Source organism: Triturus cristatus, chromosome 4_1 (assembly GCF_964204655.1).
Source record: "Triturus cristatus chromosome 4_1, aTriCri1.1, whole genome shotgun sequence".
In the NCBI taxonomy this organism is placed as follows: Eukaryota; Metazoa; Chordata; class Amphibia; order Caudata; family Salamandridae; genus Triturus; species Triturus cristatus.
In genome coordinates, this window is record NC_140585.1 from 97174459 (window position 1) to 97190797 (window position 16339).

The following is a 16339-nucleotide window of genomic DNA, read 5'->3' on the forward strand; positions in this document are numbered from 1 at the left end:
TATACCCTAAATTGGATAGTGTAGTAATTAGTATAACTATGATTAACAGTATTGTTCTTTTTCAAAAGGACATGCACAGGCAGGACGTGGAATTATTGTGTCGGTTTGTTTGCTTTTGAGTTCTGAGTGTGTGCCTCCCACACTACTCCCCACTACTTGACTCAGTTTGTAAATACCCTCAAACACAATGGTTGGGACCCAGTAATCCATGTGTGCGATGTGCCTTCTTGAGCAGGGTTTGACACCGACCTACTTGGAATTAGGGTAATAGGTCAACATTTTCGGTACCCTTAATTCCCCTACTAGCATTGTCTGGTACCAAATGATTTTGGGCAAGTGATGTCCGCATTATGTTGCAGTAAAAAAGAGTGAAGACTCCGCATTGGCAGCGGTCTTTCTGAACTATAAGCAAATTAAGATAAGAGAAATGTGGTTAAAACTTTACAGAATCTTTTGTGCGCCTGATTAGTTGTCAGAAAACGAGCTGTAAAAACAACCTGTTTCAGACTGTCCGTCCTTCAATGTACTTTACATCAAATACCTCATAGACAGGGCTGCTGTAATGGGATTGTTGTATTGGCATAGGTTAATGGGGCCTTGTGCTGTGCTCCTATATGTTTATTTTATGAGCTGTTAGCACTGCAGACTTTGAATTAACAGAGCAGTGCCACTTTCAAATGAAATAAATGGTGAAAAAATAAGCATTGCTTGGGTGGCTGGCCCAGTGGAGTGTAACAGCAGTGCTTACCTGGATTGCACAGTAAGAGAGTTGAAAGATATTCTGCAGCTTATGTTACTAGATCACTCCATGTCACCAAAAACGCAATGATGTAACCTGGATTTCATAGAACTTTATTGCAGTGTTTTAAGATGCTTAAGTGAGAGAAGTTTAAAACTTCCATGGCGCATCAGGTTGTTAAACTAAACCCCATTGCTGTGTCTCTGTTTATCATTTCCTGATTGTGAACATCTCATAATAATTTTATAACGCTCTATGGTTTGTCTCCTTCCCTTCTGCAGCGGCATCCTGCTCCTCTTCCAGCTGCCAGCACGGCTATTGTCCATTTAGCCAATGTAAATGTGAAGCTGGATTTACAGGATCAACTTGCCAGGACGGTAAGGAAGAAAGGGTTGTTTTTTAGGCCATGCATGCCCACGCATAAACGATGCATTGTTGGTCATCAGTACGTCAGTCTTCATCATACTATTTGTTGACATCCTTCAAGCCTAAACCTGGATTAAAATGCAGCACATTTTAAAATATTACATGTCATTACAAATATTATACATTTATTCCACTATCTTTGTCGTGAGTGCTCGGAACTAACTCACTCGGCATCTGCCAAATGTGACAACCTGTCCAGTGTGGATACAGTCTGACACTACTTATCATTTCCATTTTATCTTGTGGGGCTAATAATATAGATTGTGCCAATGTATACTATATGAACAACTAATGTAACTTCTATTTAATGGGCTATCTGCAACATAACATTTAATCTCATAGCAACTGCATTCTTTGGAGAACAAGGGAGACAATTAATTCTTTATTGTGGAATTTCACCATTTGTACTGACATTATAATATGTAATGTTTAGTCCATGTTCTATTGTCACTTGCAAAACACAAAGGACCTGATTACGAGTTGGGCGGTTTGTTCTTATCCGTGTGTAAACCTCTGTTTATGCACAGTTTCAAATTATGGGTTGTTGGGTATTTAACACATTGGATAATTATCGAATGAGGTAAATCACTCAAATTTTGTTTAATTTCGGCAAGTCAAACCTGCCAAAACTACCGGGGTAAAACCATACTATATTTACCATATCATACGGATTTTGGTGCGTTAAACACTTGTAATTGGTGGTATTCATCGCACTGGATGAATTACGCACCCCATGGTATTGTTATTCATCATGCACAAAAAATGCCACCTGTACACAATCACAGTCTAATTTATTTCATCGAATCAAAAACCAAGTGAAACCCTGGGGTCTATCTAAAGTTTAGAAAATGTGAGAAACTGCTACATCATTAATGGATCAAAAGATCCCAAATAAAAAAGTGAAATACCGCCTAGAAACAACAGTGGGCATATCCCTTAAAAGGACGAAATCCCTCACTCACCAGAGGTGACATGCTTCATCATTGGGATTCTCCATCCCAGAGGAAACCCCTAGTTCCTCTGGGGGCTACAACTCCCTCTCTATGAGGGAGGAGCTCAAGGATGTTTTGTTGGTCAAATAAGTGGGATGTGCTAAATCCACAATGGCGAGCTAATGGTATAAGTGAGGGCGCAGCGCAAAAAGAAAATATTTTTGTTATTTATGATTATGTGATTTTAAGTGCAAGTGGGAATAAAAATAGCTCAAGAGCGTAAAAACACAGCTTTGTTCGTAATGCGTCCTTGGCTAGAATTAAAATAATAGTGCACCTGCAGTCAACAATTTTTTTAGACCGTGGTGATAGTGATAATTGTCAACATGTTTCAGCCTTAAAGCCTCAAGTATGGCACGGCTTTCGTCAGGACTCGAAACAGCTACTGCGTACAAAAGAACCCAGAAAAAGGATACTCTGGGTCCATGTTCTTAAGACAAGTGCATCATAGGTAAAGACTTTTCCTGAGCAGTTGCCAATGAGAGGTTGGCTGACTTACCCAGTATTCACGGGTAAGTCCCATTTTTAGGTTTCTGTCATTAATGAATTGACTTAATCTCTCTTTTGTGTTTGAAACACAGCTTATTATCATATTGGTGGTTTTTGGTTTTTTTCAGGTGGTCTTTACCTATGATACACTATTTGTGGAGCCGTAGTTGAGCCAGCCAATTTAATTCTAGCAGTTGGTAGGAAGGGAAATGAGGGAAAATAGAAAGAACCCAGACGTCAGATCAAACTGCACGTGGGGATGCAGAGGGTTTAAGAACTCCTGCAAGGGGAGAAAGGAATGCAGTAAAATGATTCTGAGGGCCTCAAGCTCTCTAACATAAGGTTGAGAGAGTTAGAATCAAAAGGTTTGCATGTAATGTAATGTAATGTAAAAGCGTACTTGTATAGCGCTACTATCACTCCAAGGAGCATCTTGGCGCTAATGCGGAAACCAGAGATGGAAAGAAAAACGGGTTTACTGCCCATGCATGGGTATGAGATCAGAAGGATTTTGTTTAGATCTGAGGGCTTGGAGGACAAAAGATTGCTCCATGGACTAATATTGACAAAAAGGTTCTTGACAGTGTGATCTGGATGTAGGGAATAGGACACTATGTGCATACAGAAAGCATGTGAATGGTCTCTGATGGCGGGGGGAAGAATTCATGAACAGCAGAGGAGCTCAAAAGGTACATGAGGCCAAGATCTGTGAAGGATGTCCTCACAGCTCTGTAGACCAGCTAGGGTGGTTGAAGATTGGCAATGGGGGTCTGAGGGTCACCTGAAATGTATGCTTATCATTACTTTTCCCTAACTGTGATATTTAATATTGGTTATTAGAATTTTGTAGATATTTTTAGCACAATAGGGCTTGGCTCAGGTTTAATGCTTGCACTGCCAAAATATTAGTATGCCTCAAATGTTTGTAACATTAACACTATTGCTGTCTAGGACATCAGCCTGTAGGTTTGTTGTAACATGTCGTCATACGTCCATACAATTGCTTAACCATTCATCCACCCATCCAACCATGAGGTCACATACTCAACCATTCTTCCATAAATTCAGCTGGTTGTGTCTCAGACGAATATCATTAGCAAAAATATCACCTGACATAGATATTGTGTTAATAATAATAATCCACATTTGTAAAGCGCAAACAATCACCCGTAAGGGTCTCTAGGCACTGGGGGCCATCGGGAAGATTAAGCAAGCTATTGCCCAGAGTCACATTGTGCTGGGCTAATCTGCCGCTGGCGCCGGGGACAGAACCGTGATCCCCAGATTCCGGAGTCAGTCGCCCTGGCCGTGGCGCCACACCTCTTCAGTGTAGACTTTACATTACTAACTACAGTCAGACAATATTATTGTGTGTAGATTTTCTATAACTAACTCCAGTTGGACAATATTTTTGTAAGTGATCTTGGTCACAGTATGTCTGACAACAGTATTTGGGTTTCAACATTGCATAACATAGGCTGGTTAGAGAGGCTGGTTGTTAATGAGCGTATAGTGAACTGGACCAGGTGCCGTGCCCGCCACCCATGCTGTGCTCCTAAAGTGACTTTATGTGTGTGGAAATGCCATTTGAAAGTGTAGTTTCCTGGTTCATTTAAACGGTTTGAGATTAGGGTGGGGGGGGAATTCACTTTTGCCCGGATTTACAAATATTATGTTCAGTCGTAGAAGTGTCAAGAACACTTCTCAAACACTCGCAACTATGTGGGTACTCAGAAACCTTTTACATGACATGCTAAATGTTAGTTAATAACCCAGCAATATTAACAACCTAAATACATATGCCGGACTACTTCTGAAAAAGACATGGGAGAATGTATTTTCGGGGTTGGAACAGAAATGAAGCCGCGGAGCTGGAAGGAGAGCAACAGTAGCCTCGAGAGCCAGAGGCTGGAGTGTCGGGATTGTAGGATATCAAGCAACATAACATTTTTCGCTCTTCAACCCGAAACTTCCAGTCTGCGCATTTAATGCCCTTCTCTATCTTCTCTCTCTCATATGCCACTGCTTTCTGTGTGATTGTTTGCGTCTTTCTCTTCTGAACCTCCTTTTCTGCTCTGATACGCTGTTGCTTCGCTTCCTTTTGCCACAGTCTCAGAGAATCAAACATTGACTGTCTGCTCCTTTGAGCAAACAACTTGTCCTGCAAAAAATTAAACTTTTGTTCATCGAATGTGCAAGTAAGTGGCCACTGCAAGTCCGCATTTTCCCTCGTACATTTATTTCACAATGTGCTAAACATAATAGGACCAATGCCATGCTTGACATATATATCAAAGTTAGGGGTACCCTCAGGCAGCGCAGGCTGACTCTCCTTCAAATGAGCATCAGTAGAGCAACATCGACATCCAAAGCACCCAAATATACTCAAACATGGCATCTTAATATAAGACACATGTGCTGTCCTCAGCGGATGAATAAACCCCAATCCCACAACAACGGTCCAGAGACCGACCCAAATATCCTGAAATTCACACTCTGTAGTTCAAGGACGGCACCAAACTCAAAAGACAGGCCTCACCAGCCCCAGACCTTTTTCTTACAGAGTATGCCAAATTTCCAATTGGCCTTGCAGATTGTTCGGGAACAGCCCCGAGCCTTTTCAAACACGGGCCAAATTTCCAATAGGTCAAGTAGACTACTCGCAAACACTCTGTGCCTTTACAAAAAGGTTTCGCAAACCCACCAAGTGCAAACCAACATGGCCTCACAGACCGTACCAAGACACACCTAATCAGCTAGTGCCATCCAAAAGTGGCACCACAATATTCCAAAAATCAAATCCCTCACCTGGTGCACTCAGGTCAAGTCAAATTATTCTCCACTGCCGACTCTTCAGACCAAACAGTCAACTCCAGGGTTTTGAATTCTCGGGACACCAGCTGGTGACCACCAGAAGAGGACACGCCCGATCAGCCTGGGGGGGGGGGGGCAGATGAGAGAATAAGGCTCGATCATGTGGGGTACCCCGATCCGCCCGACCTACCACACGACACCCTAGACTCCTCAAATCACCTTGTGGGGTCACTGTTCGGGTGCCATAATGAAGGAAGTGGCCCTTATTGCTCACAACCACCTGCTATGCCTTCGCAAACAATGAAGAGTAAGTTAAGCAGCAGAAAATACAAACATGCTTTATTAGCAAATCTCTGCAGAGCGAGCCCTGTCAGACTTACACCCGAAGATGATTGTCGAGACACTGACCCCCTTTTGAGCTGCAGTACAATATTATTCTTCAAAGAACCCTCAATCCACGCCTACGGTGGAAAAGTACTACCTCAGACATTTGTTGAACAATGCAGGAACAATTATGAACCACCACCTGCTGGATGGGTCACTGTGCCGGAGCTTGGCATCCCCTAACCATCACCAGTACTATCACCAGCAGTGCCAGCACCATCAATACTACCACCACCACCACCAATATCACCCCCACCAATACCACCACTAGTACCACCATCACCAGTACCGCCACCACCAGTACCACCACCAGTACCACCACCACTACCAGTACAAGCAGTACCACCACAAGTACCAGCACCACCGCCACTACCACCACCAGTACTACCAGTACCACCAGTGCAACCACCAGTACCTCCACTAGTACCACCACCACCAGTACCACCAATATCAGTACCACCACCAGTATAACCACAACTAGTACCAAGACAACCACCAGGTCCATCACCACCACCAGTACCACCATCTGTACCATCACCACAACCAGTACCACCAGTACCAGCACCACCAGTACCATCACCAGTATCCCCACCATTACCACAGGTACCAGTACCACCACCACCACCACCATCTTTATCACCAGTACAACCACCAGTACCACCACCACCAGTACCACCACCCCCACAAGTACCACCACCACAAGCAGCACCACTACCACCACCAGTACCACCACCACCAGTACCAGTACCACCACTACCAGTATCAACACTACCACCACCACCACCACTACCACGACCAGCACCTGTACAAACACCACCACCACCAGTACCACCACCACCACCATTACCACACCACCAGCACTAGCATCACCACCACCAGTACCACCAACACCAGTACCAACACCACCAGTATCACCACCACCACCAGTACCACCACCACCAGTACCACCAAGACCTGTACAACCAGTACCACCACCATCAGTGCCACCACCACCAACAGTACCAACAGTTCAACCACCACCAGTACCCCAACCACCACCAGTACACCCTCTCCGACACCACAACCAGTACCAACACCAGTACCACCAGTACAACCAGTGCCACCACCAGTATCACCCTCACCACCACCAGTACCACCACCACAACCACCAGTACTACCACCACCAGTACCATCACTACCACCATTACCAGCAGCACCACCAGCAGTACCACCACCACAACTACCACCAACAGTACCACCAATACCACTACAACTACCACCAGTACCATCCCCACAGTACCACTACCACAGTACCATCACCACCAGTACCACCACTGCCACCAGCACCACAACCAGTAACACCACCACCACCAGTACCACCACCACCAGTACCACCACTACCAGTACAACTACCAGTATCACCACCAACACCAGTACCACCACCACCATAACCAGTAACACAACCACCACCAGTACTACCACCACCAGTACCACCACCACCAGTACCAATATTACCAGTACCACCACCACCAGTACCACTACCAGTACCACCACCTCCAGTACCACCACCAGTACCACCACCAGTACCACCACCATCATCAGTACCACTACCAGCAGTACCACCACCACCACCTTTACCACCAGTACTACCATCAGTACCACCAGCAGTACCATCACTACCAGTACTACCAGCACCAGTACCAGTGCCACCTGTAACACCAGTACCAGTACTACCACCAGTGCCACCACCAGTACCACCATACCACTACCAGTACCACATCCAGTACCACCACCAGTTCCACCACCCCTACCACCACCAGTACTACCAGTACCACCAGTGCCTCCAAAACCAGCACCACCAGTACAACCACCACTACCAGTACCACCACCAGTACCACCGCCACTCCCAGTACAAGCAGTATCACCACCAGTACCTCCACCACTAGCACTACCTCCATCAGTACCACCAGTACCACCAGTGCCAACACCAGTACCACCACTATTACCACCACCAACAACACCACCAGTAACAGTACCACAACCAGTATGACCACAACTAGTACCACCACAACCACCAGTGTTATCACCACCACCAGCAGCACCAGTACCACCACCAGTACCATCAGAACCACAACCAGTACCACCAGTACCAGCACCACCTGTACCATGACCAGTTTTCCCACCATTACCACGAGTACCAGTACCACCAATACCAGCACCGCCATCAGTATCACCAGTACCACCACCAGTACTACGACCACCAGTACCACCACCACCACAAGCAGCACTACTACCACCACCAGTACCAACACCACAACCGGAACACCATCACCACTACTAGTGCCACCACCACCAGTACCACCACCACCACCCACAGTACTACTACCACCACCAGTACCACCAATACCACCACCACCACAGGTACTGCCACCAACAGTACATCCAGTACCATCACCATCAGTACCATCAGTACTACCACCACCAGTACCACCCCCACCTTTACTACATCCACCCCAGTACCATCATCTCCAGTACTATGACCACCACAGTACCACCACCGCTACCATTACCAGTACCACAACCAGAACCACCACCACAGTAACACTACTACCAGTACCACCACCACCACCACTACAACCAGTACCACCACCACCAGTACCCCATAACCATTACCACTAGTGCCAGTACCACCAGTTCCACTACTACCACCACCACCACCACCAGTTCCACCAGTACTACCACCAGTTCCGCCACCACAACCACAACCACCACCATCAGTAACACCACCACCACCAGTACCACCACCACTACCATCAGTACCACCAACACCACCACCAGTACAACCAACAACTCCAGTACCACTACCACCACCACCAGTACCACCATCACCACAATTACCACCACCACCAGTACCACCACCTCCAGTAATCCCCCAACCAGTACCACCTATACTACCACCACCATTACCACCATCACTACCACCACCACTACCAGTACCACCACAAGTACTACCAGTACAACCACCAGTTCCACCATCACCACCACCAGTATCACCACCAGTACTAACACCACGAGTACCACCAACAGTACCACCACCACCACCTGTACCACTAGTACCACCACCACCACTACCATCACCAGTGCCACAGAACCACCATTTCTACCACCAGTACCACCAGCAGTATCATCAGTACCACCACCACCAGTACAACTACCACAACCAACACCACAAGTACCACCACCACTAGTACCACCACCAGTACCACCACCAGTACTACCACCACCAGTACCACCATAACCACCAACACCATACCACCACCAGTACCAGTATCACGAACAGTACCATCACCACCACCACCAGTACCTCCACCAGTGCCACCCTCAGTACAACCACCACAACTAGCACCAGTACAATCACCAGTACCACCACCACCAGTACCACTACATCACCAGTACCACTACCACCAGTACCACCAGTACCACCACCAGTACCACTACCATCAGTACCACCTCTGCCACTAGTACCATCAACACCACCACCAATACCATCTGTACCACCACCACTACCCGTACCACCACCACAACTTCCACCACCAGTACCACCAGTACCACCACTACCAGCACCACCACCACCATTACAACCAGTACCACCACCATCAGTACCACCACTACCAGAACCACCACCACCATTACAACAAGTACCACCACCATCAGTACCACCACCAGTACCTCGACCACCACCAGTACCACAGCCACAAGCAGTACCACCATCTCCCCCAATACCACCAACACCACCAGTAACAGTACCACAACCAGTATGACCACAACTAGTACCACCACAACCACCAGTGTTATCACCACCACCAGTAGCACCAGTATCACCACCAGTACCACCACCAGTACCACCAGTACCAGCACCACCTGTACCATGACCAGTTTTCCCACCATTACCATTACCACCAGTACAAGTACCACCAGTACCAGCACCGCCATCAGTGTCACCAGTACCACCACCAGTACTACGACTACCAGTATCACCACCACCACAAGCAACACTACTACCACCACCAGTACCAACACCACCACCGGAACACCATCACCACTACTAGTGCCACCAACACCAGTACCACCACCACCACCCACAGTACTACTACCACCACCAGTACCACCAATACCACCACCACCACAGGTACTGCCACCAACAGTACATCCAGTACCATCACCATCAGTACCATCAGTACTACCACCACCAGTACCACTCCCACCTTTACTACAACCACCCCAGTACCATCATCTCCACCACCACCACCAGTACTACGACCACCACAGTACCACTACCACTACCATTACCAGTACCACAACCAGAACCACTACCACAGTACCACTATTACCAGTACCACCACCACTACAACCAGTACCACCACCACCAGTACCCCATAACCATTACCACTAGTGCCAGTACCACCAGTTCCACTACCACCACCACCACCACCACCAGTTCCACCAGTACTACCACCAGTTCCGCCACCACTACCAGTACCACAACCACCACCATCAGTACCACCACCACCACCAGTACCACCACCACTACCATCAGTACCACCAACACCACCACCAGTACAACCAACAACTCCAGTACCACTACCACCACCACCAGTACCACCATCACCACAATTACCACCACCACCACCACCAGTACCACCACCTCCAGTAACCCCCAACTAGTGCCACCTATACTACCACCACCATTACCACCATCACTACCACCACCACTACCAGTACCACCACAAGTACTACCAGTACAACCACCAGTACCTCCATCACCACCACCAGTATCACCACCAGTACTACCACCACCAGTACCACCAACAGTACCACCACCACCACCTGTACCACTAGTACCACCACCACCACCACCACTACCATCACCAGTACCACCAGTACCACCATTTCTACCACAAGTACCACCAGCAGTATCATCAGTACCACCACCAGTACAACTACCACAACCAACACCACAAGTACCACCACCACTAGTACCACCACCAGTACTACCACCACCAGTACCACCACCAGTACTACCACCACCAGTACCACCATAACCACCAACACCATACCACCACCAGTACCAGTATCACGAACAGTACCACCACCAGTACCTCCACCAGTGCCACCCCCAGTACCACCACCACTACCCCAGTACAATCACCAGTACCACCACCACCAGTACCACTAGAACCACCAGTACCACTACCACCAGTACCACCAGTACCGCCACCAGTACCACTACCATCAGTACCACCACTGCCACTAGTACCACCAACACCACCACCAATACCACCTGTACCACCACCACTACCCGTACCACCACCACAAGTTCCACCACCAGTACCACCAGTACCACCACTACCAGCACCACCACCACCATTACAACCAGTACCACCACCATCAGTACCACCACCATTACCTCGACCACCACCAGTACCACAGCCACAAGCAGTACCACCATCACCCCCAATACCACCACCACCAACACCACCAGTAACAGTACAACAACCAGTATGACCACAACTAGTACCACCACAACCACCAGTGTTATCACCACCACCAGTAGCACCAGTACCACCACCAGTACCACCAGCACCACCTGTACCATGACCAGTTTTCCCACCATTACCATTACCACCAGTACCAGTACTACCAGTACCAGCACCGCCATCAGTATAACCAGTACCACCACCAGTACTACGACCACCAGTACCACCACCACCACAAGCAGCACTACTACCACCACCAGTACCAACCCCACCACCAGAACACCATCACCACTACTAGTGCCACCACCACCAGTACCACCACCACCACCCACAGTACTACTACCAGCAGCAGTACCAGCACCACCACCATCGCCACTACCACCACCAGTACCACCACCACCAGTACCACCACCAGTACCACCAATACCACCACCACCACAGGTACTCCCACCAACAGTACATCAGTACCAGCACTATCAGTACCATCAGTACTACCACCACCAGTACCACCAGTACCACCCCCACCTTTACTACAACCACCCCAGTACCATCATCTCCACCACCACCACCAGTACTACCACCACCACCAGTACCACCAACACTACCATTACCAGTACCACAAACAGAACCACCACCACAGTACCACCACTACCAGTACCACCACTACTACAACCAGTACCACCACCACCAGTACCCCATAACCATTACCACTAGTGCCAGTACCACCAGTTCCACTACCACCACCACCAGTTCCACCAGTACTACCACCAGTTCCGCCACCACAACCAGTACCACAACCACCACCATCAGTACCACCACCAGTACCACCACCATTCCCATCAGTACCACCACCAGTACAACCAACTCCAGTACCACTACTACCACCACCATTACCACCATCACCACAATTACCACCATCACCAGTACCACCACCTCAAGTAACCCCCAACCAGTACCACCTATACTACCACCACCATTACCACCATCACCACCACCACCACTACCAGTACCACCACAAGTACCACCAGTACAACCACCAGTACCACCATCACCACCACCAGTATCACCACCAGTACTACCACCACCAGTACCACCAACAGTACCACCACCACCACCTGTACCACTAGTACCACCACCAACACCACCTCTACCATCACCAGTACCACCATTTCTACCACCAGTACCACCAGCAGTATCATCAGTACCACCACCAGTACAACTACCACAACCAACACTACAAGTACCACCACCACTAGTACCACCACCAGTACTATCACCACCAGTACCACCACCAGTACTACCACCACCAGTACCACCATAACCACCAACACCATCCCACCACCAGTACCAGTATCACGAACAGTACCGCCACCACCAGTACCTCCACCAGTGCCACCCCCAGTACCACCACCACCACCACTACCACCAGTACAATCACCAGTACCACCACCACCAGTACCACTACAACCACCAGTACCACTACCACCAGTACCACCAGTACCACCACCAGTACCACTACCATCAGTACCACCACTGCCACTAGTACCACCAACACCACCACCAATACCACCTGTACCACCACCACTACCTGAACCACCAACACAACTTCCACCACCAGTACCACCACTACCAGCACCACCACCACCATTACAACCAGTACCACCACCATCAGTACCACCACCAGTACCACAGCCACAAGCAGTACCACCATCACCCCCAATACCACCATCAAAGTACCATCAGTACTGCCACTAGTATCACCTTCACCACCAACCAGAACCACCACCAGTACTACCACCACCACCAACAACAGTACTGCCACCACCACCAGTACCTCCATCAGGACCACCAGTACCACCACTAGTACCACCACCACCAGTACCACCACCAGTACCACCACAACTAATAAAACTACTACCACCAGTACCATCACCATCACCAGTCCCTTCAGTACCACAACCACAGTACTACCAACACCAGTACTACGATCAGAACCCATACCATCATCACCAGTACCATCACCAGTACCACTGCCAGTACCACCCGTACCACCACCACCATCACTATCACCAGTACCCCCACCACCACCAGTACAGCCACACACACGAACAGCACCACTGCCAACAGTACCACCACCAGTATCACCATCACCAAGGCCAGTACCGCCACCATCACCTGTACCACCACCAGTACCACCACCACTACCATCAGTACCACCAACACCACCACCAGTACAACCAACAACTCCAGTACCACTACCACCACAACCAGTACCACCATCACCACAATTACCACCACCACCAGTACCATCACCTCCAGTAACCCCCAACCAGTACCACCTATATTACCACCACCACCAGTACCACAATCACCACCACCACCACTACGAGTACCACCACAAGTACCACCAGTACAACCACCAGTACCACCATCACCACCACCAGTATCACCACCTGTACCACTAGTACCACCACCACCACCACCACTACCATCACCAGTACCACCAGTACCCCCATTTCTACCACCAGTACCACCAGCAGTATCATCAGTACCACCACCAGTACAACTACAACAACCAACACCACAAGTACCACCACCACTAGTACCACCACCAGTACCACCACCAGTACTACCACCACCAGTACCAGCATAACCACCAACACCATACCACCACCAGTACCAGTATCACGAACAGTACCACCACCACCACCAGTACCTCCACCAGTGCCACCCTCAGTACCACCACCACCCCTACCACCAGTACAATCACCAGTACCACTACAACCACCAGTACCACTACCACCAGTACCACCAACACCACCACCAATACCACCTGTACCACCACCACTACCTGTACCACCATCACAACTTCCACCACCAGTACCACCAGTACCACCACTACCAGCACCACCACCACCATTACAACCAGTACCACCACCATCAGTACCACCACCAGTACCTTGACCACCACCAGTGCCACAGCCACAAGCAGTACCACCATCACTCCCAATACCCCCAGTACCATCAGTACTGCCACTAGTATCACCTTCACCACCAACCAGAACCACCACCAGTATTACCACCACCAAGACCAACAGTACTGCCACCACCACCAGTACCTCCATCAGTACCACCAGTACCACCACTAGTACCAACACCACCAGTACCACCACCAGTACCACCCCAACTAATACCACTACTACCACCAGTACCATCACCACCATCACTATCACCAGTACCCCCACCACCACTAGTACGACCACAAACACAAACAGCACCCCTGCCAACAGTACCACCACCAGTATCACCATCACCAATGCCAGTACCACCACCAGCACCAGTACCCCTACCAGTACCACCACCAGTACCACCACATGTACCACCACCACCAATACCACTGCCAACGCCATCAGTACCACCACCCCCAGTATCAACACTAACAGTATCACCACCAGTACTACCACCACCAGCAGTACAGTACCACCAGTACCACCACCACCAGTACTACCACCACCACCAGTATCACCACCAGCACCAGTCCAACCACCACCAGTACCACATCACCAGTACCACAACTACCACCACCAGTAACACTACCACCAGTACCAGAACCACCACCACCAGTACCACCACCAGCACCAGTGCCACCACCACTACCATCAGTACCACTAACAGTACCACCAGTACAACCACCACTACCAGTACCACCACCACCAGTACCACCATCACCACAAGTACCACCACCACCAGTAGCACCACCACCAGTAACCCCCAACAGGGTACCACCAGTACTACCACCACCAGTACCACCATCACCAACCACCATAGTCAGAAGTATATTTTTGGGGGGGCTTGGCCCTCAGCCATTGATCCAGCAGCACACCAACAACAGATACTTCAATACCATATATTCACCTGGGCCCATCAAAACACACAACGCACTTTAACATTCAATTTACCTGGTTTAGCCGCTGGGGAAAGGTTTGTTTACCTTATTGATTAATATTCACTTCCTTCCAGATTCTTATCACTGATCAATAAGTTATTTCCATTTGGTCGATGGACCAAATTAGTTGGAACTAGTTGATGGTGATGATGTACATGTTCTCTAAATGCAAAAAAATCATCCATAATAATAAACACAGACTCAGGAAGTTTTCAAAACCTTTATCTAAGTTTAAATGTGACTGAACCATTCAAAATACACCACGGTCACCTTGAATCATAAGGGAGAAAGATTCAAATTAATTCAAATACATTCATAACTTCAATATATTGACGTTGTCTAGAAAGGAGAGGATAGATACAGCAGTACATCAGAAATATAAGAATTTTATAATTGCCACAGATGGTGTGAAGACCAACCCCCTGGCCAAAGGGCTGTAAGGGTCCCATGGGAAAGATCAGGTGACAAAGGCTTCAGGACAGGAAATAAGACAGGACAGTGGACCTCTGTACAACTGACGACTCGACGCACCACTCTCTGAGACTCTCTTCCTCCTCGAGATTCTTCTGCAATCTTCTTTCTAATCAATTTCTTAAGATAAGTAATTTTCTATTCGATTCTTCTTCAGCATCTCACTCTTACAGCATCTCCCTTCTCAGCATTCTCTCAGGATCACTACCTTAGTTATACCTTTTGGGATTCTGGTATCACCCCTTAAAGTTGCAATATCGCAAGAATGCAGATATTTGATTGGACATTGAAGGGGCATTTGGTCATCACACCATGATGGCATAGCACTTCTCCTTGTTCCTAAACCCATCCCCATATTAATATTCATCTTATTTTATATCCCACTTGAGTTTATTCACATTGATACATTTTTAACAACAAGACTCATATGGCTTCAGCTTCCGCACTTGTGACTTCCTTTTTTCCCAGGGTTTAGAGGACGATGGACTTGGATGTGGTCCAACCATGGAATCATCTTTTCAAAGGAAGTACAAGTCACACATGCGCAGACGGGTTTCACTCA

The 16339-nt window shown here is 48.3% G+C and overlaps 1 protein-coding gene across 3 annotated transcripts in view; it reads left to right on the forward strand.

The window, feature by feature from the left end:
* The window catches only part of LOC146839640 (uncharacterized), a 390678-nt gene that overhangs the window by 173279 nt on the left and 201060 nt on the right, over window positions 1–16339 (forward strand). For all 3 annotated transcript variants that reach the window (XM_085651728.1, XM_085651727.1, XM_085651729.1), the window contains one exon: window positions 1021–1116. In XM_085651728.1, the coding sequence (XP_085507854.1) occupies window positions 1021–1116 (96 nt within the window). The remainder of the gene's footprint in view (window positions 1–1020; window positions 1117–16339) is intronic.